Source organism: Helianthus annuus, chromosome 5 (genome assembly GCF_002127325.2).
Source record: "Helianthus annuus cultivar XRQ/B chromosome 5, HanXRQr2.0-SUNRISE, whole genome shotgun sequence".
NCBI classification, from domain to species: domain Eukaryota; kingdom Viridiplantae; phylum Streptophyta; class Magnoliopsida; order Asterales; family Asteraceae; genus Helianthus; species Helianthus annuus.
Window position 1 is genome coordinate 133,373,429 of NC_035437.2, and position 25,729 is coordinate 133,399,157.

At 38.6% G+C, this 25,729-nt stretch overlaps 1 protein-coding gene across 1 annotated transcript in view; it reads left to right on the forward strand.

Annotated features, from left to right (window-relative positions):
• Positions 1-25,729, forward strand: part of LOC110943637 (thiol-disulfide oxidoreductase LTO1-like) — a 51,110-nt gene that overhangs the window by 52 nt on the left and 25,329 nt on the right. The window contains exons 2-4 of the mRNA XM_035989981.1: positions 61-131; positions 1,691-1,900; positions 10,204-10,240. Of these exons, the coding sequence (XP_035845874.1) occupies positions 61-131; positions 1,691-1,900; positions 10,204-10,240 (318 nt within the window). The remainder of the gene's footprint in view (positions 1-60; positions 132-1,690; positions 1,901-10,203; positions 10,241-25,729) is intronic.

Sequence of the window (25,729 nt, forward strand, 5' to 3'; positions counted from 1 at the left end):
TAAATGGATTTTCATTAGGTTGATTGATTTCATTGGTTTTGTAATGATTTTGTTTATAAGAAAAAGGAAGCAAGAAGAGATGTGGAATATAATGATATGCTATAGAGTGGTTCAACCTAAAATACCTGTTGGTGTGTTTTGTTTTGGTTTCTAGTATATTGTAGCTTATGTTGAAAATGACAAATTTTTGTTGTTGCCCTGTGAATTTTCATATCAGTTCACTTGAAATGATCTATGGTGTGTTTAGATGGTTATATTTCAGCCTCAAAGGTAATTGGGGTAAATAAGCTTCTATTGGTTTAAACTAAGAGAGCTTCAGTACATACTGCAACTTAGAAGTCCACTTGCAGTCTATGATCATGTAAAAGTCAAATTTGGTGTCATGGGATTATACCTTTTATGCTTGTATTTACTAATAAATATGTTTTTTAATCAATGTATTTGTACTAAGCAGAGCAAGGTGAGATAAACAATGGCACACTGTTTCCCTCTATGTTGCATTTATTGGTCACATTTTAGAGTTGGTGGCGAGTCAGATGGCAAACTAACATGTAATTTATACGTAACTTTGTATTCCATTTGTTGCAACCTTTTCACCATCTTAATTATTTCATACCACAAAAAGTTTATATAAGTTTATAGAAGGATTCGGTATAGTGCGCCACAAAGCGCATGCCTGGTTAGACACTAGTTGAATTTATATTTATCTTACTACTTTTTACCATTGTTAACAAAGAAATTGTTAATTAGGAATGAGCATTTGATACCGGGTACCGGACCGTACCGGATATATTCGGTACCGGTACCCATTTACCTCATTTTTCAGTACAGGTACCGGTATTTACGAGTAAAACACTGGCACCGTACCATACCAATTTTCCTCATTTTTCGGTATCGGTATTGGTTCGGTACCGAACGGGTACCATGCTCATTCCTACTTTTAATATCTCAACCATATACTAGCCTTAAGTACTTATCCTAAATTTCCTGCTATTATGAGATATGATATTATATATAATACACATGCGATCAGATTTGTGGCAATCGATTATGTGTTTTGTGTTATATATATATATATATATATATATATATATATATATATATATATATATATTACAACATGATTACTAACTTTCATCATTTCCCCGATAGTTAGGATATACTTTTATTGGGGTATCCTATGTCGTGTCGCTTATGTGACTGCCTCTGAAGTAAAAAGGCATCGACCTGAGAGAAGATGAGTGTGAGGCCAGTAACCCATGTTTAAGTAAGGCCGCTTTGTTTGAATCTTCATCCAGGTTAGTTCAATAGCTCTATTAGTTATACACGGAGTAAAAAGTTGAGTCACACTTTTAATATTTGTTAATTTTAGTATCGACCCAGTTGCATTTTAGGTATTCTCAAAATAAGTTAGTTGGAAAGTTTTTTTAATATATATATACTTCTAACCATTTAGTTATTTGTGTATTAGTTTTCTACTCCACATGTGATGGTGTTACCGTATTAGTATTGATCAACTAGGTAGGTTAGATGTCAAATTTTGTGGCTTATATTTTGATTTATTGTGAAGACAGGATGCTTTTGCAATTCCGGTGCTTGTTCTAATTATTTTGGTTTATCACATGCAGAGCTTCTATCCAACATTGAGGTACGAAAAATTATATAATACTGTAATTTTTAACATTTCTAGGCATAAGAGGTTGTATATCGTGTTGGTCTTCGGGATCGGGTATTGGTAGTGGCATTTCATCATACACTTGGTGTACAGGACTTGGAGGGTTGGGGTTTCTTGAAACTAGTTACTTAAGTTATTTAAAGTTCACTGGTTCGGATGCGTTTTGCCCCATTGGTGGTGGTTCTTGTGGTGATGTTCTCAATAGCAGTTATGCTGCCGTTTTCGGTACTTTCTTTGTTTATATACCTATGTTGTTAACTTGATTTGTAATCATGTTCTGAATGAAGTGACCGATAACTTGTTTTGTTTTTTGAAGTTTGTATGACTTTGTCAACGTTTTTATAGAACTTTCTGTAGGATCGTTTGCTGACCCGAACGAGTCGTTCAGAGGTTATCTCTTGCGTTTCAGATGCGGAATAATAAGAAACACAAGTAGAAGTAGCTTAGTCTTCTCCCTAACTGCTTGTTTTACTGATTTGAAACGATTTACAGCTCAATCTTCACACCGGCAGAGCTTCGGCGTGGAATCCAACAACTACGTTACAGATCCGCTCTAACATCCCCTATATATAGGCAGTTGGGTCCGCTTATGTGTCACATGACCATAAGAGCGGACCACACTAGTCCACATAAGCGGACCAACATGTCAAATAAGCGAACCTAGAACCCTATGTCCCTATGAGCGGACCTAGTACATAAAACACATACAGACTCCTGTTTTCTCGTATTTCGTGCCCTAAGCTATACAATACAATGTAAGACCTGATCCTAGACAACCTAGACGTAATCAACAGATGTAGTGCACTAACAGACTCCCCCTCAGATGTTGATGAAGTCGTCACCACAAAACTGTGTCTTCACATCTTCAGTCTATATCAGTCTCTGGGCTTTTTCTTCTCTCAATCTTCAGACTCCCCCTCTTGATTTACTGGCATTCTTTTGTTCTTCAGTAACATCTTCAGGATCTTTGCCTGTCTTTAAAACAATCTAATTCTCTTGATCAGATTTCTTGATTCCTTAAGTTCATCAGCATCAGCGATTTCAAGATTGATTTCCAGGATTGAAACTTGGCTCTCTTCAATTAAATTCCTCAGGAATCATAACCTGGCTTTCTAATACATATCCAGAATCAAAACCTTGCTACCCGCACAATCTCAACCCAGAAATAAATTTCTTTTACAAACATTTAACAAAAACTATGCACTAACACTTGACTCCCCTCATATGTACCAACTAACAGACTCTCTCAAATCTCTATGATGAACCACATGAAAAGGTTAGATTAGTAAAAACATTTAGATTTACACAAATACTCCCCCTCAAATGCTGCTCATCATGTTTAGCACTCGGAATTTTGAAAATCAGCTATTCAACATCAGTTGTCGAAAATCTTTTTGACTTTTTCAAAAATTTATGCTAAAACACACTGAAAATCTTTTTGGATTTTGAAATAAAGAAACCTGTAATGCAGTAAAGAAAGTATTTACAGATAATATTTTTGTGAGTTCGTGTAAGAGGATCATATCAGTTTATGAGACATGTCACTAACACCGTTAAGCTTGATTTCATTTTTAGTTCAAAACAATCCACCTAGATTGTCAGTATATTGGTCCACTGAAATTTTCACACAAAGTTCAATTGATCCGAGATACGATATTAATGTCTTAAGAACTTAAACTTATCCGTGTGTCCCACTACTTGAATATACTCCCGTATCCAGATCCCAATATTCAGTCTTACAGGTGAGTATACCACAGATGATATCTGTTCAGGGGTTAAATGCGAAACCGTGAGAGCTCAGGTCAGAACTTCCGTTCAGCAGAGAGATGACGGCTCGACTTTTGGTGTGTCCCCTTTAGAGGATCTTTTTATTTCAACAGCAGCGACTATCAATTTTATTGTTTCATCAGCTTGCTGAGGGCGATGTTATGTTTCAAGCATTTGCGGAAAGCATTATCCGGGGACTAGGTCAGTACTTCCATACAGCAGAAGTCCTGGGATAATACCCCAGATATCACTGAGCATAAAGACCTAGTATCTCAGAATAAGGGACCTTTCAAACAAGATTTCAGGGGTTACCTATATATCCAAGTTTGTGTTAACCCACAGAAAAAGCAAGTTTGAAATTTAGTTTATATCTCGTCACAATTTACTAAATGTGTAAAAACCTATTGGCACATCCTCAGTGAGATTGTTTATCACATTTTATCTTTACATTTCTTTAGCATGTTGTGACAGCCTACTGATGTACTATCATTTCCTCTTTTCACAACGAAACTCATTTTTAATTTTATCATGTTTTTGGCTTTTTCAAATTTTCTAATGTTTTTGGATTTTCTGAAATTTCCCTACTCCCCCTAAAATGCAAACACATTTCAAAGAAAATTTGAAAACTTCTAGACTCTTGACCCACTAGAATCATGAAAAGTAAAACAAAACTGTACAGAAACTTGACAACTGACATCGAATCACATCAATTCGCCATTCACTTGGCATAAACAATCAGAACTCCCCCTATCACAAACTATTTTCTCATTTAGATTTCAAAACACTTAAGTTTGTTTTAATCGAAATGATTTTTCCGGAAAATGAGTTTGTGTTTACCACTTTTAAATTTACTACTTATGAAGCATGGGGATATGGTTCATCAGCTTGTTTATCAATCTCATATGAATACTAAATCAAGTACAACTTAATGTCCCTGATTTATCATTTGCAGTTCAGAATCACTGTACCACTTGTAAATGTAAATTCTTCAAGGTATTACCACAAATACCACTTGTAGATCAAAAATACCACTTGTAGGTTTTACTGTAGGAATGAAACATCTACAGAAACCTCTTTACCACTTGTCAAATTATTCAGAAAGATGCCGATTCCTGCTTCTCAATTACCAACCTGGAAGCTCCGGCGTAGTCCTTTCACCTGTAAACATTCAAACACTATTCAAAATCTTTCAAACAAACCTTTCAAACACTAGAATGATGCTGATTCCTGATCCACGATATAAACTTGGGATCTCCGGCATAGTCCTTAGACTATTATGGAAAGCAAACTTCCATCCAAGTCTTTTCACTCTTTATGGATTTCAATTCTTGTGCAGTGGGGTTGTATGCTGCCTTTTTAGTTGCATAAAAGTCTTTAACCCCCTTAGCTCTCCCACTCAACATTTTCCCAAAAATCTTTTTAACATTCCCGTTGAATGTTTTCTCGACATCAAATTCATCTTTTTCTTTGTAAAACTGATTCGAAATCTCAGTTTTTCCAACTTTCTTTTTCACTTCCTCAAACTTCAATGATGGAAACTCCTCATCATTCACTGAAATCTTCTTCTCAACCTGTGGCTCTTCTGGCTTTGTGGAACCAGATTCATCGCCGACATTCACATCATCCTTCTTTGCAACCCACACCTGGTTGTCTTTTCCTTTCTTCTCATACTTGTTCTTCTTTGAACACTCACCAACCTCAAATTTTGAATTCTCAAAAATTTTAGGCCTATTGGTTGGTGGTTCGTCATCAACAACTTTCTCTTTCATTTTCTGAGAAACTCCCTGTTTTGTGTTGGCGTTCTTTGTACAATTCCATGCAATGTGACCGACTTCATTGCATCTGTAACAGGTTCGAGTCTCTCTTTGATAACAAATATCAACTCCATTCTTCTTTTTCTCAGTAAGAAACTCCTTGTTTGACTGTTTCCAGAATGGTTTCTGCTGTTCTTCCTCAGCACTTCCTCCTGACACAAATCCAATTTTTGTTTTAGAATTTTTCATATTTTTATCATTTTCTGGTGGAACAAAACCAAGACCTTTCTTTTTGTAGCTCCGATTCTGGTTAGATTTCTTTTGAAACCCAGGACCAGAATTGTTGCCCTTTTTCTTATTTATACGTTGTTGAACTCTAGAAGTATATTTTTTAGGTTTTTCAAAACTTTTAATTCAGGAATATTAATTTCTATTAGTTTGAAAGTTTTGTTTATTAGTTCCGTTTTAATACTCATTATCGGGAACTCTTTATTGTAATACAATTTGTCAGAACAATTCAAAGTGTAAACAACTTCAAATGTTTCATCATTCAAATCTGCCTTTGATAATAAAAATTCTTTACTATAAGATCGTTTGACCGACAAATTTTCCTTGTTGACTAACTTTGACTTTCCAGACCCAGATTTCGACTCAGACTCCTCATCAGTATCCAACACCTGATCGACCACCTTTTTGATTGATTCAGACTCATGATCAATATCGGACGAGGTATACGTGACATCAATGTTATCTGGTAAAACGTCAGTTGTGTCAGTTTTAAGCTTTATATTGACTGCTTTTTCCAATTGCTCCTCATTTGGTCTCCTAGGAGAATAACCATCCCAAATCGGAGGCGGACATTTGTTATAACTAACAGTCGATTTCTTACCACAGTCTTTCTTTTCTTTCGGCTTCTCATCTTTAAAAGCTTCCATACCTGCAACAGTTGGGTAAATACGGTCAATGAGATAATCAGAACTAGAATAACTTTGCAGTAAACGTCTAATTCTCTCATTCTCGATCTTTTCTGTCTCCAACTCTTGCTTCCACTTAGCACTCTCTTCGATGTAGAAATTGATTGCTTTCTGCTTTGTCATCATAACAACATTCATCATCGTCAGTGCTTGCTCTCTCTCTGAGTTTGTCTTTTGGAGACCAGTTACTGTTTTGTTCAAGACATCGTATGATTCTTTCACATAGTTGAGATTGAACAGTAACCGCTCCTTCTTCTTCTCATACTCAGCAATAATGTCGTCTTTTGCAGCACATTCTTTGCATGCTTCTAAACATTTCTCGCAAGGCTTGACGACTTCAACAATCTTCTCAACTTCAATTGTTTTAACAACCTCAATCACCTTTTCTTCTTCTTTCTCAACTTCGGTAATCTTCTCAGCAACGCTTTCAATAAACTGAACATCACCTTCAGATTCCTTCTGTTGCTCTTTAGCAGCTCTTTTCTCCTTTAGTTTCTCTATTCGATCTGCAAAATAGAAATGAAAACTTTCAGGAGAAAGATGAGATTTGGCAACATTTATATGTTTTTCTTCCTCATCATCACTGCTACTGTGATCCGGTGATTGATCAAATTTTACAGATTTATCAGAATCATCATCTGATTCACTAGAATCAGATGGTGTTTTATCAAAAACAACTGCCTTTTCTGAAATAAACTCATTCTGTACATCTTCATCTGAACTCTGTAAACTTTCATCTAAACCTTCTGAAATTTCTCCAGATCTCTCTCTCTCTCTGAAAGTTTATCAGTACTATCTGAACCTTCATCGGTTGACACAGACTTTTCATCTTCACTTTTCACATTCTCCCCGATAGATCTCATCCAAGTAGCAAACAAATCTGGATCTCGGACGATCTTGGCAATGAATGCTTTGAACTCTCCTTTCTCATCCACAAACATATCCCAACTGAAACCTTCTGGTAGTTTCTCATCATCTTGATCGATAATGCGTGCTGCTTTGCCTTCAGATGATATGTAATCACTCCAGCTGAAATCTACCAAACATGCTCTCTTGGGATCTTCAATCTTTCTCCCGTGAGCTGTTTGTGGTTCTTGGGATTGACCGACTTGTTGATAGATAGCTTTGCGGTAGTAGTCATCTTTTCCGAATGGATTCTGTGCACCGCTAGCTTCTCTTCCCTTGCACTCCCGCTTGAAATGGCCTTTCTCCCTGCATCGAAAACAAGTAACTTTAGATTTATCAAAACCTAAAGTTGAAACATGAGCGTCTAGAAAGTCATTTCTCCCGGTGATGGTTTTGAATTTCTCAGCCCGACGAAGAACACTTGCAAGACACCATTTAATATCCATTAGTTCCATTTCCTCGGCGTCTATTTGATCGTAATCCTCTTTGGTAAGCATAGGATTTCCGATCCGACCAGCAACAAGACCTTCATAGGATAACAGAACTGAACCCAGAAGTGCCATGTGGTCTTTAGCAGTGTCTTCAGAGAAGCTTTGACCTTCTGGAAGATTGAGAGCTATGTTGCATTGAATCACGTATCCGTTTCCGGTCTTTGTACCCTGAGACTGAAAGCTTGTGTTTGTCTCTTTCGGATTCACACTCGGAAACGATGAAAACCCGCTGCTACTCTTGTTTGAACTCTGATCAGCTTTCTCAGATGAATCACCAGCACTGAAAGCAGTTTGAATCTTTGGACTTCTTTCAGACTCAGTGGCTGGAACACTACCCCGGTAGTACATCTTCACATCCTGTTGACCACTCGGACTATTCATCCTCGCGATCTTTTGCTGCTCAAGATCCTGACTCTCAGTTTTCTCAATAAACTGTGAGATCGTCAGCCCATCATACACACCAGTATTCTTCAAGATCATCAAATACGTTCCCCACTCTTTCTGAGGTAACGCATCAGCCAACTTATCCACCCATTCCTCACGACCTTTTTCAACTCCCAACATTGATAACGATCGGACCAAATGACAGTATCTTTCGATCAGCTTTTTAGTGTCCTCTCCTGGCAAACTACTAAACAAATCGAACTCTTTCTTTAACAACGCTTTCTTGCTTTTGATCATGTTTTCGCTTCCCTCAAACTTAACTCTAAGAGCATCCCATATTGACTTAGCAGTTTTGTCGTGCTGTAACAAAATGAATATATCTTCTTTTATCGCCTGCTGCAATAAACTGATCATCATTTTCTCGGCTCTATACATTGCTCGTTCTTGATCATTAAATTCAGATATCTCTTTAACAACTTGCAAATCTATTCGAGGCAAAGTATACTTCTTCAATATGCATTCCCAAGATCTAAGATGATTTGCCTAAACCCAGTTTTCAAACCGATCCTTCCACCCATAATACTCCTCAATGCTCATCAATCTAGGGGGCTTTTGAGTCGTTCCCGTCTCGTTTTCTAAGTTCATTGCTTGAGCAATTGCGGCTGGAGTAGTCGATGATGCAAATGCGTTGTAGAACTCGGAATCCATGTTGACTTAGCACGTTTTTCAATGCAAGTGTCAGAAAAGCGAACCAATACTTAACAGTTAAGTGAAACAGATGTTCACAAAGCGAAGTGTACTTTGGAGCGAACCCTTATAAGCGAACCAGAAAGATCCAAATAAGCGAACCAGAAAGTGTTCTTTGGAGCGGACCAACAATGAATTTGGAGCGGACTTGTCTTGACAGATAAGTGGACCTGGAGTGTACTCTGGAGCGAACCAAGAAATGAGTTTGGAGCGGACTAAACTTCTAATTTGGAGCGAACCAGGTGAAAACTTGTTCAAATGAGCGAATCAACTGAGAATCTGTACGGATAAGCGAACCTGATACTGCCAAACAAGCGGACCTCTCAGATGACCGAAAACGCGAACCTCAATTCGAACATCATTTGACCCATTTTTAAGCTGTATTTTGGTCTAAAACTCTCAAGGGTTTGTCTTTGATCAATTTTACACAAACTGTGAGCTTTTGAACCAAATTTGACCATGAAATCTCCTGGAAATGAGAAAAGAAGGTGTAGAAGTAAGAAGAAACGATGAAAAACAGCTACAAACTGCAGAAAACCTCCTCCCAAGCTTTGATACCACTTGTAGGATCGTTTGCTGACCCGAACGAGTCGTTCAGAGGTTATCTCTTGCGTTTCAGATGCGGAATAATAAGAAACACAAGTAGAAGTAGCTTAGTCTTCTCCCTAACTGCTTGTTTTATTGATTTGAAACGATTTACAGCTCAATCTTCACACCGGCAGAGCTTCGGCGTGGAATCCAACAACTACGTTACAGATCCGCTCTAACATCCCCTATATATAGACAGTTGGGTCCGCTTATGTGTCACATGACCATAAGAGCGGACCACACTAGTCCACATAAGCGGACCAACATGTCAAATAAGCGAACCTAGAACCCTATGTCCCTATGAGCGGACCTAGTACATAAAACACATACAGACTCCTGTTTTCTCGTATTTCGTGCCCTAAGCTATACAATACAATGTAAGACCTGATCCTAGACAACCTAGAAGTAATCAACAGATGTAGTGCACTAACACTTTCGTCTCAAATTGGAAGATTATGATTTGGTGTTTTTATTGATGTTGTGCATTTGTCTCTTTTTAGAAATTAGGATACCCATGACTTGTGACAACTATTGCATTATTTGGTAAACATTTCTTATAGTTGGTGTTTTTTGATTATAAATTTTGTAATAGACAATTGTATGTTTATTGTAACATGAAAAAAAACTTTTAGCATGATCATTTTTTAAACAGAAAAGGTTATTGTATATAAAAAACAGAAACTGTAGTTTTTGAGTATGAAACGGACTTACGGACCTCAACCCATTAAAGTCATATAGTCCATACGAAAACATCAATGTTGTAGTCTGTTTTACACTTCCTTAAATCCGTAAGCGCAAACATAAGAAAAATAAATATGCTGCCAAACATGTTAAGTTTTACTAAATTCAGTTTGGAATCCCAGAAGATCAACTTAAAATGAAGCATATATTTGAAGATTATTCTTCTGGTTTAGTAGGTATACATCTTCCCTTTATCGGAATGGTTGCATACGGACAGTGCCGTTCCAACGTTTTCGGAGGCGCTAATCGAACTACGAAGTGGTGGCCCTTTTGCAAAATTCTTATTTTCAACATATTTAGTAACAAAACCCCGCTCCTTTATCTGGGCTTGGGACCGGCAATTATAAACTAAAAAGTTTATAAATGGCGTAGTTAAATTTTTTTTGAAAGTCATATGTTTTCTAAATTATAGTATATGTTTAAACAAAATCGACTTTTCTAGCTTTAACCGAGGCAAATTGTTTGATAAAATTATCGTAATCAAGTTCTTCTAAAAATCTTTTTCGATTGACATAATAGCTAAACCATTTGGAACAAAATTTTAGAAGTGCTCCCTTTTGTGATTCAATTAAACCGTCTTGTTTTCGTTTTTTTGTCTTTTTGCATAACCGGATTCAAAAGTTCATATTCGATTTGACATAGCAAATAGCATAACTACTATCACGGTTTCTAACAAATATCAAATAGCAATTGAAATCTAGCAAATATCTACTATCACAGTTTCTAACTATTATGACAATTTCTAACATAGCAATCCCTAATTTTGTAGTAAATAGCAATGATAGTTTCTAAGAAATATAAAATAGGAATCGAAATCTGAAAAATTACATGTGCAATAGCCACTTTTCACTATTCTCTTCTCTTCTTTGAAAGTCTGAACAGGTTCTCTGCCTTCCAAACACAGCCCCAATCTTAACTTGCAACCACAGTATCAATAATCAATTGCAATTCCACAAGCAAAGTCACAATCTCAGACACAATAACAAAGACAAAGCCTCAATCAGAGATTTCGAATTTTAGGGGAAACAAGATTTCGAATCTTAGACACAATAGCAAAGACAATAGCCGTTAATCTACCTTAATAGAAACCGTAATAGAAGCTCAGCCGTAATAGAAGCCATCTTTAAGCTCAGTCGTAATAGAAGCCTCTGCATGTCCATCCATGGTGTTGTTTGGAATAGCGAGGAAGGAATTGCAATGGATCTTCATCGTCATCTATGGTTGCGTGCGCGTTGAGCCGTGAGCATGGCTGACATGTGTCTGACAACAGACACGGTAAGAAAGCATAGAAACCCTAAGTTAAAAACGATTGGACGACTCTGTATAACTACGGAGGCGGAAGGAATATTGGGCATTTGTAGGTCCACTCGGAGGATCAAGTTTACCTACTTCCTTGTTATCGAAACACACCCACAAGTGCGGAATCCAAGTAGGTATGCAACCAAGACAAAGAACACAAATACACGAAGAGATTCAATGTTTAAAGCTTCAAATGTATATTGATTCAGCAGAGTTTTAGTACGAAGTTTGAACAACAAAATCTCACAAAACTCTCTGATGTGTTCTCGAACATTCTGAGGATACAAGTCTGCTTTTATAACCAATATTCCAACAACTTTATGAAGAAGGAATTGGGCCTAAACAAAAGCCCATGAAAGATGAAGGTCCACGAAACATCTTAATGTTTCGTGAGAAACAATTTCAGCGAATAACCATTAATGAATAATGTTCTTCGTGGGACTATTTATCGTATTCTAAACCCACGAAATACTTGGCTTCTTAGGCAGAGTTTAGGCCCAATAGAACAAATGATCTTCAAGAGATTACTGGCCCAATAAGGATTACTTATTCGTTGAAATGCATGGCAGGTTCTACAAATCTTCATTGTTGCATGCATGTGGTTTAAAGGTCATGACATCATCATGACATCATCATGGTGTTGTCATGGTGATGTCAGCTTGCGGCTCTTCGTGCTTCGTGTGTTGATCTCTGGGTGTACGATGGAGGAATGTCGTCAACTTCGGTCTCGAACCAAGCCGAACTGTGCCAAGCTGAACCGAACCGAACTGAGCCACATCCATACGAAAACTGCATCAACAAAATCCCCCTTGGATGTTACTGGTGATGGTTCGTTCTTCACGCTGTAGGATCTTCAACGTCTTCACGAGTCACAAATAGGGAGTGATGTGTGTAAAATGCAACATATAAATTACATCAAATGAGGCATAAAACTAAACCTTTTTTTAGTACTAATGTTGGAAAAAATATGCTTTTGTCTTCCTTTTGTATTTTCAGGACCAAATGAGCTTTAAATGAACAAAAGGAACAAATATGCAGCTGAAACTAACAAAAATACAAAGAAAAGGAATAAATGTGGCATGCCCGACCCCTCGACAGCATCTTCCCAAGCAAAAACAAGAAACAGAAGGCAGACCACGGCCCCGTGCCTAGCGGACACGGGGGCGTGGCCAGATGTCTGCAGAAAATGACAAAGTTGTGGAAGCTTCTATTCCCAGCACGGGGGCGTGCCCAACTCAACACGGGGCGTGGTCAACGCTAAGATTCGCAGAATCTTGCAAATCTTGATAGTACAGATACACTTCTGCACATGGGGTGATGCCCAGCGAACACGGGGGCGTGTGGAGCCTAATGCAGACAATTGTAATTAATGAAGAAAGAGAAAGAGGATGGCCACGGGGCCGCGTCCAGCGGACAGAGGGCTGTGTCCGGGATTCTGTTCAGGCTATAAATAGGGGTGCTTCGCTCACTTCAAAGGCATCCATTGGCAAACCACATCTCTCCCACTTCACCACCACTCCACCACCACTACAACACCCACATCCACCACCATCATCTATTATCCACCTTAGAGTGTGTGTAGTAGTCTCGGGATCCAAGACTGATAGTAGAGTTCTTGTCAATCAAAGGCCATGTTTGGCTAAGTCTCTTACATCACTTGGTGAAGACAAGCATTTAATGTAATACTTTTGATTTTTAATCTTTTCGCACTTTTTATTTGGTTTTGTATTAATAACTAGTTTCTTATGTTGAAGGTGAAACTTCTTTATCATTTGTCCGTGGTGTCTTGGCATTACTTTACTGTCTATATAAAGTAAAAGATTTTCACCATTCATATCTCTACGGTCTATATAGAGATATGTTGGCTACCTGGTCGGGGGTTAAGGGAATGGTTTAGTAAGGTTCTTGCCTTGTTCAGTGTATAGATCCTACAAGGACCTGGGTCAAGCTTACTAGGACCTCCTTCAATACCCACTGGTATTGGATGGCGAGCGTGCGAATGGCTTGATCCCCTCATATGTAAACTACTATTAATACATTAACCCGGCTACTTGGGTTGTATCCCTGCTGACTCAAACCACTTAGCCGAGGGTAATGTCGCCTTCAAAAGAGGGGCCTATCACTTTACGCATTAATATCCTTTGGGATTGTATCCTTGCTGACTCAAACCACTGGGTTGAGGATAACGTCACCTTCAAAAGAGGGGCCTACTACTATAACTAAGATAATCTCTTAAAAAGTGCAAAAGTGCAGAAATCATCAAAGGTTACATTAAAGGCGAGTCGGATCCAAGTGATTCATCTTGTCTATCTGTTTTTATTTTAATTTTATTTTCAGCATTTTAGTTTTTATTTTTCATGTTTAAAACCTTTTCTAAAAATTTTGATTTGATTAGACGTTGAGGATAAACCGGTATTAAAAGCTCTTGTGTCCTTGGACGACCTCGGTATCTTACCAACACTATACTACGCTCACGATGGGTGCACTTGCCCATATGTGTGTTTAGTGTTACTAGAATATCGTGTTTTATAAATTTAAAACTTGACTAATGTGTAAAACGGGCTTAAATTATTAATAAAAACATATTACACTCGACACGCATCAGAAGTGTATCATCAAACTCCCTCTTGGATGTTGCTCGTGAATCTTTTGATCTCCAATACTTCAGATCCTTTTGGTGTTGATGAGTAGTCAACCGCAACTCCATCATCTTGATACTCTGATTGCATCCATGTTGTGTCTTCACTTTATAGCTTGTCATCTGACACGTTCTCTTCGCCTTTAGCTGGCTCGAATGCCACATCTATACATACAACAGAGCTAAACGCGTAATGTTAACAACCGCTTGGAATATAGTCAAAATAAACAAATGAAACACATGAGACCAACTCTCACTCAAACACCAACTGAAAATAGTTTGAAAGTTTAAAAGATTGATCAATATAGATTCTAACTTTCAAAAATTGTTAACTTCAACTGTTTTTAAAGATGCAATTGTTTTTTGGCTTACAATCAGGATTTTAGGTGGGACAGACTTGAGTTCCAACATCGGGCAATCCAAAATAAAATAGGAGTAAAATCTTTTTGGCTTTTATACAATTTATATTAAAACACACTTAAAATCTGTTTGATATTTTTTAATATTTCAAATGTAAAGACGGAAAGCAGTAAATAAATATTTACAGACATTCTTTTTACGAGTTTCGAGGGTAAGAGAATCATATCAGTGTACGGTCACACCAAAACACTCTTGTTGTTCAATTAGTTAACATTAAGATAAGCATCCTATAACGATTATCGCTATTTTTGTCCACATAAGCTCAACTTATCAGATGTACTCGCGGTTAAGGGATACGATTAATGTATGATTTATACTTACCGACCGGTGTTCATCCACACACGACACATTCCCGTATCAAGGTATGCACGAGAGTTCATCTTACTAGTGAGTATACCATTTATCATCTGTTTTTAACATGTACGATGTGAGATACTCATTTATTCAAGGATGTATACAAGCCCTATGTGATTAAATCACTTATTAATGAGGAACTTGATATTTGATGCATCCAGGGCACAAGAGCAAGTCCGTGAATAGGTTAGTACCATCGTATCGACAAATAGACGAACTTGACTCTCGGATGATAAATGTGATTTAGAATCACTTATTCTGGGGTGAATGTGATATTTTTATCACTTATTGATGGTCAAATGCATCATGTATTATATACATGTATATTTGATATGTACACGTATGTATGGTATCATGTAAGTTCTTGACTTGCGTCCCTGTTATTTTTTTCGGTAAAAGAATCAACCATGATACCTAGATGATAAACAACATAAAGACCACGTATCTCAAAACCTCGACAATCTATCAAACGAAATTTCGGTACCAAGACCATATGCCAATGAGCGGTTCCCACACGGTCTTCAGTCGATTAAGTTTATATCACCCTGCACACTCTAAAATGATTATGAGCCTACCGATACATCTTATATAGAGCTACTTATCGTTTTTCATTTTAAGTTCAAAGAGATTTCAACAGACCACTTATGTATTATCATTTTCTCTTTTTCTCGCCAGGAAACTCATTTTTGTTTTTCTATTGTTTTTGAATGTTTCTGATTTGGAAATTACTCCCCCTAAAATTCAAAAAGTAAATTTAAACTTCTAAAAACAACTTTTTGGATTTTCTCAAGAAAAATATTCACAAAAACGATTTCCCGATGTGGATTAACTCATGTTTTACCTCAATCCCGTTTACCAAAATTAATTTTAATCAGAAATGATTTATCGAATTTTGGAAAAATGAGTTAGCACGTTGGTAATCGGTGTGGACCAAAACACCATTGACCAGTTTCATGTGGAAACAATCACGTGTGAGGTGATAGTCAAGATTAATGTGTTTGGTTAAGGAGTGGTGTACAAGATGTTAGTAATTCATAAAGCAGCTTAAATATCGATAAGGATAGGAGAAATTAGAAATTCAAACCGTAATCCTGCAACTTCTTCGTGCATTGGCAGGAATCTGAGTGCTCTCCCAAACTGGATATCCACCCGGTGTGGATTTCAAGGTCGATTTTGCAGCTACTTCAATTAACCGAGAAATTTCTTTACATCAACAAGATCAGCAACCTCCAGGTCCTGCTGGTAAGTGGCAAATGGAGCATGTGGGAAAGCTTATACACATCATCTTTGGACGGTCCATACATGATGTCGTCTACATGCTTTTGCACCAGCAAATGTTTTCATCTTTCTCCTTTAGAATTAGTGTGCGCTTATTCAATCCACGCCAAGGCATCCACACACCTGGTTGGTTTGATCAACAAACACATTTTCTTCAATCACACCGTAGATAAATGCACACTGCACGTCCATCTAGCAGACTTTGAACTTTTTTGTGGAATAAAAAGCCATGAATCTTTGAAAAGCTTCAGACATGTTGTAGATGCATACACTTCATTTGAATCTATCCTCTTGACCCACTCAATGCCTTTAACCATCAAACTTTGGTATGTTTTTCATTTTGTCGAAGTTTTCAATTTCTTTCATCAAACTTTCTTCAATCATCAGACATTTTTGTCTTCTTTTCCTTTTTCTCTCCATCAAAGGCAACAATAACCTCCCCTAATGCTTTTAACATCATACAGGAGCCTTAAGTCACCGATCTTGTTCATGGACGCTCCACTATCAACAATCCTAAGACAATCAATAGTTCTTCCTGGAACATCCTGCACACTCATTCTGAGATTAGTTGGAGAGGGAGAACCAAGCCTTCATAGACTTGTGTCGTCCGTCATCATCAAGGATTATGAGACCCATTTCCCGATGATTCGAAATTGATGTAGCTCCCGCTGAAACAGTTACCGATTTTGGTTTCCAAATATGTTTATGTTTTTCGTTTTTAACATCTGATTTAACAGACTTTGTTTGGATAACCTCTTGTTTCAAAGCCTTTTCAACTTCTCTTCTTTGTTTCTTTTTATGTTTCATTTGTCGTTGTTTTACAAGACGAGGGTCCTGTTTTGGTGAAACAGGTCTTGTATGGTAGTTGTTACCACGGGGGGCATCAACTTTTTCCTTTCCTTTCGTGAGATATGGACAGTTTCTGACAATGTGCCCATACTCACCACATTCAAAACATGATCTCCGCTCAAAAACCTCGGAGTATCATAATTGTAAGAGCTTGATGATGAACTTCGTGATCTTGAGGTACTTGGTCCTACATCACAATAGTTTGTGTGTTGTGTGTAGTTGCTTTGACTGTTTCTTTTCAAAATTTGACTTTGTATAACAAAATCCATGCTAGATTTGTTTTCAGCAGATTCAATTTTATCAATCCCTCGGGATTTCACGAAGTTCACCTTCTGAACCTTCTTCTTGTTTTTGCTTGCCTTTTCCCTTTCCTTGCGTAGCGTGATTTTGCTTTCGTTGATTGTTTTGTGGTTGCAATTTTTTATTCCCATATTTATTTCTAACTTCGGATTTTGGGATAGGAGCACACTGAGTTAATACAACTCCTGGGCTCGACTTTCCCAAAAACTTACTAGTAGAATCCTCAAAAACTTTATCAATCAAGGATTGATTAACATTTTTTATTGGGAAATCTTTATCTGAATATATTTGACAGTAGCAGTCACAAGCAGTTTTGCAAGTGGATCACAAAGAATGTAGTTTTCGAGAGGTATCATAATCCTCAATAATGGGAGGACTTTGATTAGTAACAAATGACAAATTTTCTGTCTTTTCATATTCCTCTAAGGAAATGTCTGGTTTGAACCCTAATCTTCCTGCAAACTCTTCGGGATTAAGAGGTATAGATGGTTCAAAGCATGGCATTTCCTTCTCGTCAGACAATTTGGTATAATTGTGTCTCAAAGGCGGTAGACACGATTTATAACCAATGCACTTAACATCCCCATTTAGTTTTTGAACTTCTATGATGTGATCTAGCACATATTGGGAGTTAGAATAACTCTCCAATTTGAGCTTGATGGCATCATGCTCACATTTGGCAATGGCTAACTCCTTTTTCGTTTCCTCAATTATATTAATGTAGTTATTAATACCCGTTTGTTTGTTCAAAATTGTTTTTGTTAACTCATTCCAATTACAGATTTGAATTCTTTTTCATTCCAAGATAAAGCCATATTTGCCTCCTTGCATTTTGTAAGATCAACTACCAACCCTTGATTATGACTAGTAACTGTTTCAAGCTTATGTTTTAAATCTGCACAATCATTACATATACTAGGAGTGGCGGTTTGTACCTGACTTGTCAAAGCCCCAACATTAGCCATAAAGGCGGTTTGATAAGAAGAAGATCCATCCTTGGTGAAAAACTTTTTCGTTTCCTTGGATGCAACTTCAACTTTCATTATCAACACAAATTTCTGGCTTTTTAGCTCCTCAGCTTCTTTCAGCAAAATGTCAACCTCAGCATCAATTCCTTCCTTTACTTCCGAATCCGAACCATAATCACCCGCACTTGAGCTTTCCTCATCAGAACTACCGCTATACCCAGAACTATCATCATCTTCAGAAAATTCCTCTCTATGGACATGTTTGATTTGATTGATGATCTTAGCGTAACAAGCAGTTCCTCCATATCTTCCATTTCCCAGTTGAACTGACCAATCACATCCTTCATCTGCATGAACTACTAAGGCTCTATTTTAGTTCGAAGGCCCAGACTAGTTTGAGTTGCTTGGGTTGTTAACTGCTACAATACTCCTTTCATTGTTCACTTGATTTGTGTTGGATGAGCTTGATTGATTTCAGAAAGGATTTTGGCTTCCTTGTTGGCTAGTTCGAGTGCATTCGCGTTTGAAATGACCTTTCTCACCATGGTTGAAGCATGAAACGACATCCTTATCAAAACCATACTTAGTATCTCGTTTACTCTCCAAACTTGTTCTCCCAGTTCTTCTTATGGAATCCTTTGCTCTTCTCACCTCACTTGCAAACACCCATTTTATATCCATCAGCTCCATCTCATCCTTGTCTATTTGTTGATAGTCTTCATCTGTCAAATTAATGTTTCCAATTTGACCAGCAACTAATCTACAATAGGCATTTACCATTGTGTTTAGAAGTTCCATATGTTCCCTGGCAACTTCCACACTGACTTTAGTAAAGTTTGAGGTATCAAGTCTGACGGTGTTAGGGTTTGAAGATTGAGTGGTGTTGTTGTTACTATAACAAGCTTGTTGAGAGCCTTGTTGTTGGTTTTGTGGTTTTGGTGGTGGTAGAAAATGGTTTGTATTTGACACAAACGCTGTTTGAAGCTTCAGTTGCTGATTGGTACTAACAATGGTGTTAATACCTCCAAAGTACATCTCAGGGTTTTGTGGAACTGGAATTCGTTTTGCCTTTCGAATTTCTTCTTCATCCTTGTCCTCAAGCTTTTGAACAAATTCATAAATACCAAGCCCATCTAAAACACCAGTATGCTTTAGCAACTAAATGAATTGACTCCACTTAGGTGGTAAAGCATCAGCAAAATGCATGACAATCTCCTGTTTTGATGTGTTAACCCTGTATGAGTGCATCTCATTAAGCAAATGATAGAACCGAGTAGCCATGTCGTTTAGTGTTTCATTTTCCATGAACAAGAATCCTTCAAACTCCTTCTTTAAAAGATCTTGACGGATCTTTATTGTTACTGCATTTCCTTCCCCTCTAGCTTCCAAGACGTCCCACAAATTCTTTGTATGGTACAACACGCGAATTGAAGATAAATATCCTTCTGAAGTGCTTGAGTAAGGATAACAAAGGCCTTCTTCTCAAGATCATAAGCCTTCTTATCACTTTCACCCATTCCTGCCAAAGTAAGTGGATTGGAACCTCCTTCTTCGAGAGCTTCATTGTATGGTGTAGTAAATATGTCCACAACTCGGTATTTTGACCTAGAACATACGTATGCGTCACACCCCAACCGATGGCGGAAACATCGAGGTGCGGCAGTAAGCGTCCAGATTGCTCAAAAGTTTCCATAACACTAAAGATTTCAATATAGGTTAATCAAATTTCGAACATTGTTTAAAATCAAACACCAAACACAACACATAATATCCAAAATACATTTCAACCAACATTGTTCAAAAGTTCCTAATTTACTAGATGTGTTTCTAAGTAGCATCCTAGCAAATTCCTTGATTCAGCATCCTATCAGCCTACAACATGTATTAAAATAAAGTCAACACAATAATGTACTAGCGAGTATACAAGTTTGAGTATATAGAGTAATAGTTTAAAAAGACTCATATCCGTCATGTAAACATATAAAGTAGTTTCAGCCATGCTAGTTTACGCAGTCCTAGTGATATCCCAAGTATCCCAATGCATTTATCACTTTCCCAAGTCTCAAGGAAAGCAAATAGAATCCTCCTAACAATACCCCCGAGAATAGTGGGGAAGTGCATTCTCCTATAGTGCTACTATTGTTAAGGCGAAACTACAGACATGGATTAAACGTTCACGTAGCATAAGAATCAAGAATCAAGAATCTAAAAGTATCAAGTTTCACATTTACAGAGGATAGAGTTAGATTTCAAGTATCAAGTTTATAGAATAATGTTGCATCCCAAAAGTTTAAAACGAAAAGGGATCGAGTATACTCACAGTGGTTGCTAAGTATCGACACCTACTAATTGGATCAAAGGGAACTCTGAGATTAGCCTGATTATAGTTTAACAGATAAGGGTCGGACAAAATAACGGATTGTGCAAAGTGTCGAAACAGTCTCCTGATCGGATGGCCATCCGGACGGATGGTCATCCGGTCGGATGACTTGTGAGATGGGACGGATCACCATCCGATAGGATGGTCATCCTGATGGATGGCCGTTCGATTGAATGGTCATTCGATCGAATGGCCATTCGATCCAAAGGTGTGTTTTCCAAAAAGTTCAACTTTTGAAGTTTTCATTGTAGTATAAATCCAAGTCGTTCGATCGGATGGTCATCCGATCGGATGGCCGTTCGGTCGAATGACTGTTGAGTGTAAGTTTCAAGGCTCAAAGTTCTAATTCAAAAAATAGTTTAAGTGTTGAAGTTTACTGAGATAACCCACCTGGTCAGACGGTCATTCGATCGGACGACCGTTCCATCGGATCTTCGTTCGTCCTTGGTGTTCTCGTCTCTTTGAAACGTTCTAAAATTTCTAAGTTTGAGTTTAACGAAGACGACATGGAACGTATTGAGACAACAGGAAACTCATCAAGGCTCAGCCTGTCTGATCAAATGGGAATCACCCTGTCCGATCGGGTATCTGTTCTTGACGGTATTCATGTCTGAATCCGTATTCCGATCATCTTCTCCGGTGATGATCCATTCCCAAGCCGACTCCAGACTAAGTAACGAGTCTGCAGCCCGTTTGGGTCAGGATTTCACCGATTCACGTAAAATTTTGAGAAAGTTCTGAAGAATAAACATGTGATCAACTGAAAAGCTTAGATTTAGTAAAGATTCATGGTACACACATAGAAATCTCTTAGATCTAAGCTGAATAATGACATCTCACAGCTGATTGTAGAACCGCCATGATGACGTCATCCTCCAGAGCTCAGATCTTAGTGATTTTTTGGTGAAACGTGTGATTTTGATGAAGAATCATGTGAAGAAAAGTGTATAGATTGAAGTTGTACAAGAATTAGGTGGAAAACTTACAAGAATCGGCCTAGAATCGACGATAAGTGAGAAAAAGCGGAAGAGAGTGTCTGGGTCGGAGGAGCATGTCACATCAAGTGATGTGACAGGCTATTTATAGGTGTTAGAAGGAACAAGGCGATGCAAGGTGATCCGATCGGAGGGTGATCTGGTCGGAGGACCCCTTCGATCGGAGGGCTATCCGGATCGGATGGCTCATCCGGTCGGATGGCCATCCGATCGGATGGTCACCCGATCAGTTGTCACCATTTTGAAGTTTTCCGACGTTGCTTTTATTTGCGAGCTAGATTAAGCGTTGTATTGCGTATTATTGTGTAGCATCATTACATAGCAAAATTACTTAATTAACGCAAAAGTTTCCAAGTTTACATAAGTGTCAAGTCTCTAGTTTCTCGTTTAACCAAGTCTCAAGTTTCCCAAGTCTCAAGAGTCAAGAATCAAGTATCAAGAGTCAAGTATCAAAAATCAAGCATCAAGTATCTAGAATTAAGTATCAAGAATCAAGTCTCAAGAATCAAGTATCAAGTATCAAGAATCTAGTATTAAGAATCAAGTTTCATAGTATTAAGATTCACAAAGTTTCAAGTATCATCAAAGTTTCAAGATTCAAGTGTCAAAGAGTCAAGTATCACATAGAATAAAGACTAAAATTGACAAAAGCTGAAAGTTTAGGGATGCAGGGCGTTACAGTCTCCCTTCCTTTAGGAGATTTCGTCCTCGAAATCTTAAGAGGAAGACTGCTCGAAGAGCTGCGGATACTTGGTCTTCATCCCACTCTCGAGTTCCCAAGTGAATTCAACGCCACGCTTTCCTTCCCATCGAACCTTGACTATTGAAATTTTGCTACACCTCAATCGCTTGACACCTCGATCCATGATTTAGACCAGTTTCTCCACAAAGTGTAAAGCTTCATTTATTTGCAAGTCTTCAAGGGGAACCTGCAGTTCCTCGTCGGCTAGGCATTCACGAAGATTAGATACGTGGAACACCGAATGTACGTTATTTAGTTCTGGTGGCAGGTCGAGTCGGTACGCCACCTTGCCAATCCTTTCGAGTATCGTGAATGGACCCACATAGCGAGGAGCGAGCTTTCCCTTCTTACCAAAACGAACTACTCCCTTCCAGGGAGATACCTTGAGAAGAACCCGATCTCCAACATCAAATTCCAGAGGCTTGCACCTTTTATCAGCATAGCTCTTTTGTTTGCCCCTAGCCTTGATCAAGTTATCACGGATCTGAAGAGTCTTATCCGTTGTATCTTGAACGTTTTCAGGGCCAGTAAGTTGCTTGTCACCAACCTCAAGCCAGCTGAGAGGAGATCGGCAATTGCGACCATATAAAGCTTCGAAAGGAGCCATCTGAATACTGGAATGATAGCTGTTGTTGTACGAGAACTCAATCAATGGTAAATGTACATCCCAGTTACCACCAAAGTCGATGACACAAGAACGGAGTATATCCTCTAGGTTTGAATAGTATGCTCGGTCTGTCCATCCGTTTGAGGATGAAAGGCCGTACTAAGATTTAAATGAGAACCCATAGCGGATTGAAAGGCTTGCCAAAGGCGTGAAGTGAAACGACCATCACGGTCCCATATTATGCCATGACGGCGAATAGGAAGAAAGTGGGCTGATTTGGTCAAACGGTCAATGATCACCCAAATACTTTCATGACCAACGGGTGTACGGGGTAGTTTGGTTATAAAGTCCATAGCGATGCTATCCCATTTCCAAACAGGGATTCGGGTTGTTCTAGAAGACCTGAAGGACGTTGATGCTCAGCCTTTACCTTCGTTCAAGTAAGGCACTTGGAGACGTAAGCAGCAATGTCCTTCATACCAGGCCACCAATAAGTCATACGCAAGTCATGGTACATCTTATCAGCACCTGGATGAACATAGTACCGGGACTTGTGAGCCTCATTTATAATGAGCTCAAGGAGATTATCGCGATCTGGCACCCAGATGCGATTAAGATAGTATTGAAGTCCATCAGATATAGCTTCGAGTTGATCCACAGTAGCACCTCGTATTTTGATAAATAGACTGCCTTCATTAGCTGACGAATACTGAGCTTCACAAATACAAGTATGAAGATCCCTAGAGATATGAAAACAACGAACAGTATTAACATGAGCCTTACACTAAGAGCATCGACCACAACATTCACCTTGCCAGGATGATAGCAGATTTCACAGTCGTAGTCGTTAAGCAATTCCACCCAACGTCTCTGTCGCATGTTCAGTTCCTTTTGGTTAAAGATATGTTGAAGGCTCTTATGGTCAGTGAAAACCACACACTTAGTTCCATATAGGTAGTGTCGCCAAATCTTTAACGCAAACACAACTGCACCAAGCTCCAGGTCGTGAGTAGTATAGTTTTTCTCATGCATTTTGAGTTGAAGGGAGGCATAAGCAATAACCTTGTCCCGCTGCATGAGCACACAGCTCAAGCCACGGTTTGAGGCATCGCTATATACCACGTAGTCGTCATTCCCATCAGGGAGAGTAAGAACAGGAGCGTTACACAGAAGTGTATTAAGAGTCTGAAAGGATTCCTCTTGCTCGGGACCCCAAGAAAAAGGTTTCTCTTTTTGAGTCAACGAGGTGAGAAGAACGATGATCTTAGAAAAGTCCGAGATGAATCGACGGTAATAACCCGCCTATCCTAGAAGGAATGAATCTCAGATACGGATTTAGGTGTACTCCAATTTTTCACAGCGTCTATTTTAGAAGGGTCAACATGGATACCTTGCTTACTAACAACATGTCCTAAAAACTGCACTTCATTAATCCAAAACTCACACTTAGAGAATTTAGCGTATAAGCGTTCACCACATAATAGTTCAAGCATCAAGCGTAAATGACGTTCATGATCAGCTTTAGTTTTTGAGTAAATAAGAATATCATCAATAAAGACTATCACAAAACGATCCAAATAAGGTTTACAAACACGATTCATAAGATCCATGAACACAGCGGGTGCGTTAGCCAAGCCAAAAGGCATGACCACGAACAGGTAGTGTCCATAACAAGTGCGAAACGTAGTTTTGGGAATATCATCTTCGAGAACGCAAAGCTGATGATAACCAGACCGAAGATTGATTTTCGAAAAACAGGATGCGGCTTTTAGTTGGTCAAATAAGTCATCAATGCGAGGGAGAGGGTAATGATTCTTAACGGTAAGCTTATTAAGTTCACAGTAGTCGATACACATATGAAACGATCAATCTTTCTTTTTGACGAATAGCACGGGAGCACCCCACGGAGAGGTACTTGGACGAATGAATCCCTTGTCGAGCAGTTCTTGTAGTTGGCTGGATAGTTCTTGCATCTCGGATGGTGCAAGTCGGTAGGGAGCCTTGGCGACAGGAGTCATGCCGGGTATGAGATCAATACGAAAGTCGACGGATCTAGGAGGAGGAAGACCGGGAAGGTCTTCAGGAAAGACGTCAGAGAAATCACACACTACTGGAACATCGCTTATGTTCTTTCCCATGCCCTTTTGTTCCACCACGTCTGTTTACATAAGCATCTGTTCGCTTGAGTGCATGACATCAACTTCAGTCCTCTAGAAGGTCGGTCTCCATAAACGTGTAAAACATCACCGGACGAAAGAGGAAGATGAACAAACTTCTCGTGACACGCAATCTCGGCATGATTCTTACGCAACCAATCCATGCCGATTATGACATCAAAACTGCCCAATTGCATGGGTATTAAATCAATAGTAAATACGTTGTCGTTAAGAGTCAAGGAATAACCACTGAGAATATAATCAACTAGAATAGATTTACCATTGGCAACCTCAACCGAAAATGACTTAGGTAACTTAGAGCGTGCACAGTACAACAAAGATTCGAATTCTACGGACACAAAGCTTCTATCAGCACCAGTATCAAATAGTATCGAGGCGTAAATGTTATTGACGAGAAACGTACCATTCATGACGTCATTGTCGTTCTATGCCTGATTAGCATTAATGTTGAACGCTCGCCCTCGAGCGGCTGGCTGTTGCTTCTAGTTCAGCTGAGGACACTGATTACGGAGGTGAGTAGTATCTTCACACTTGTAGCATGCACAAACAACGTTGACTGGCCTAGGATTTTGCGGAGGAGCTGGGGGAGCTGGTAGAGCTGCCTGAACTGGCGCTGGCTAAGCTTGGTTGACTTGACATCAGTAGGAAGTCGTGTGACCATAACGATTGCAATTGGTACACAGGCGACAAGTAGA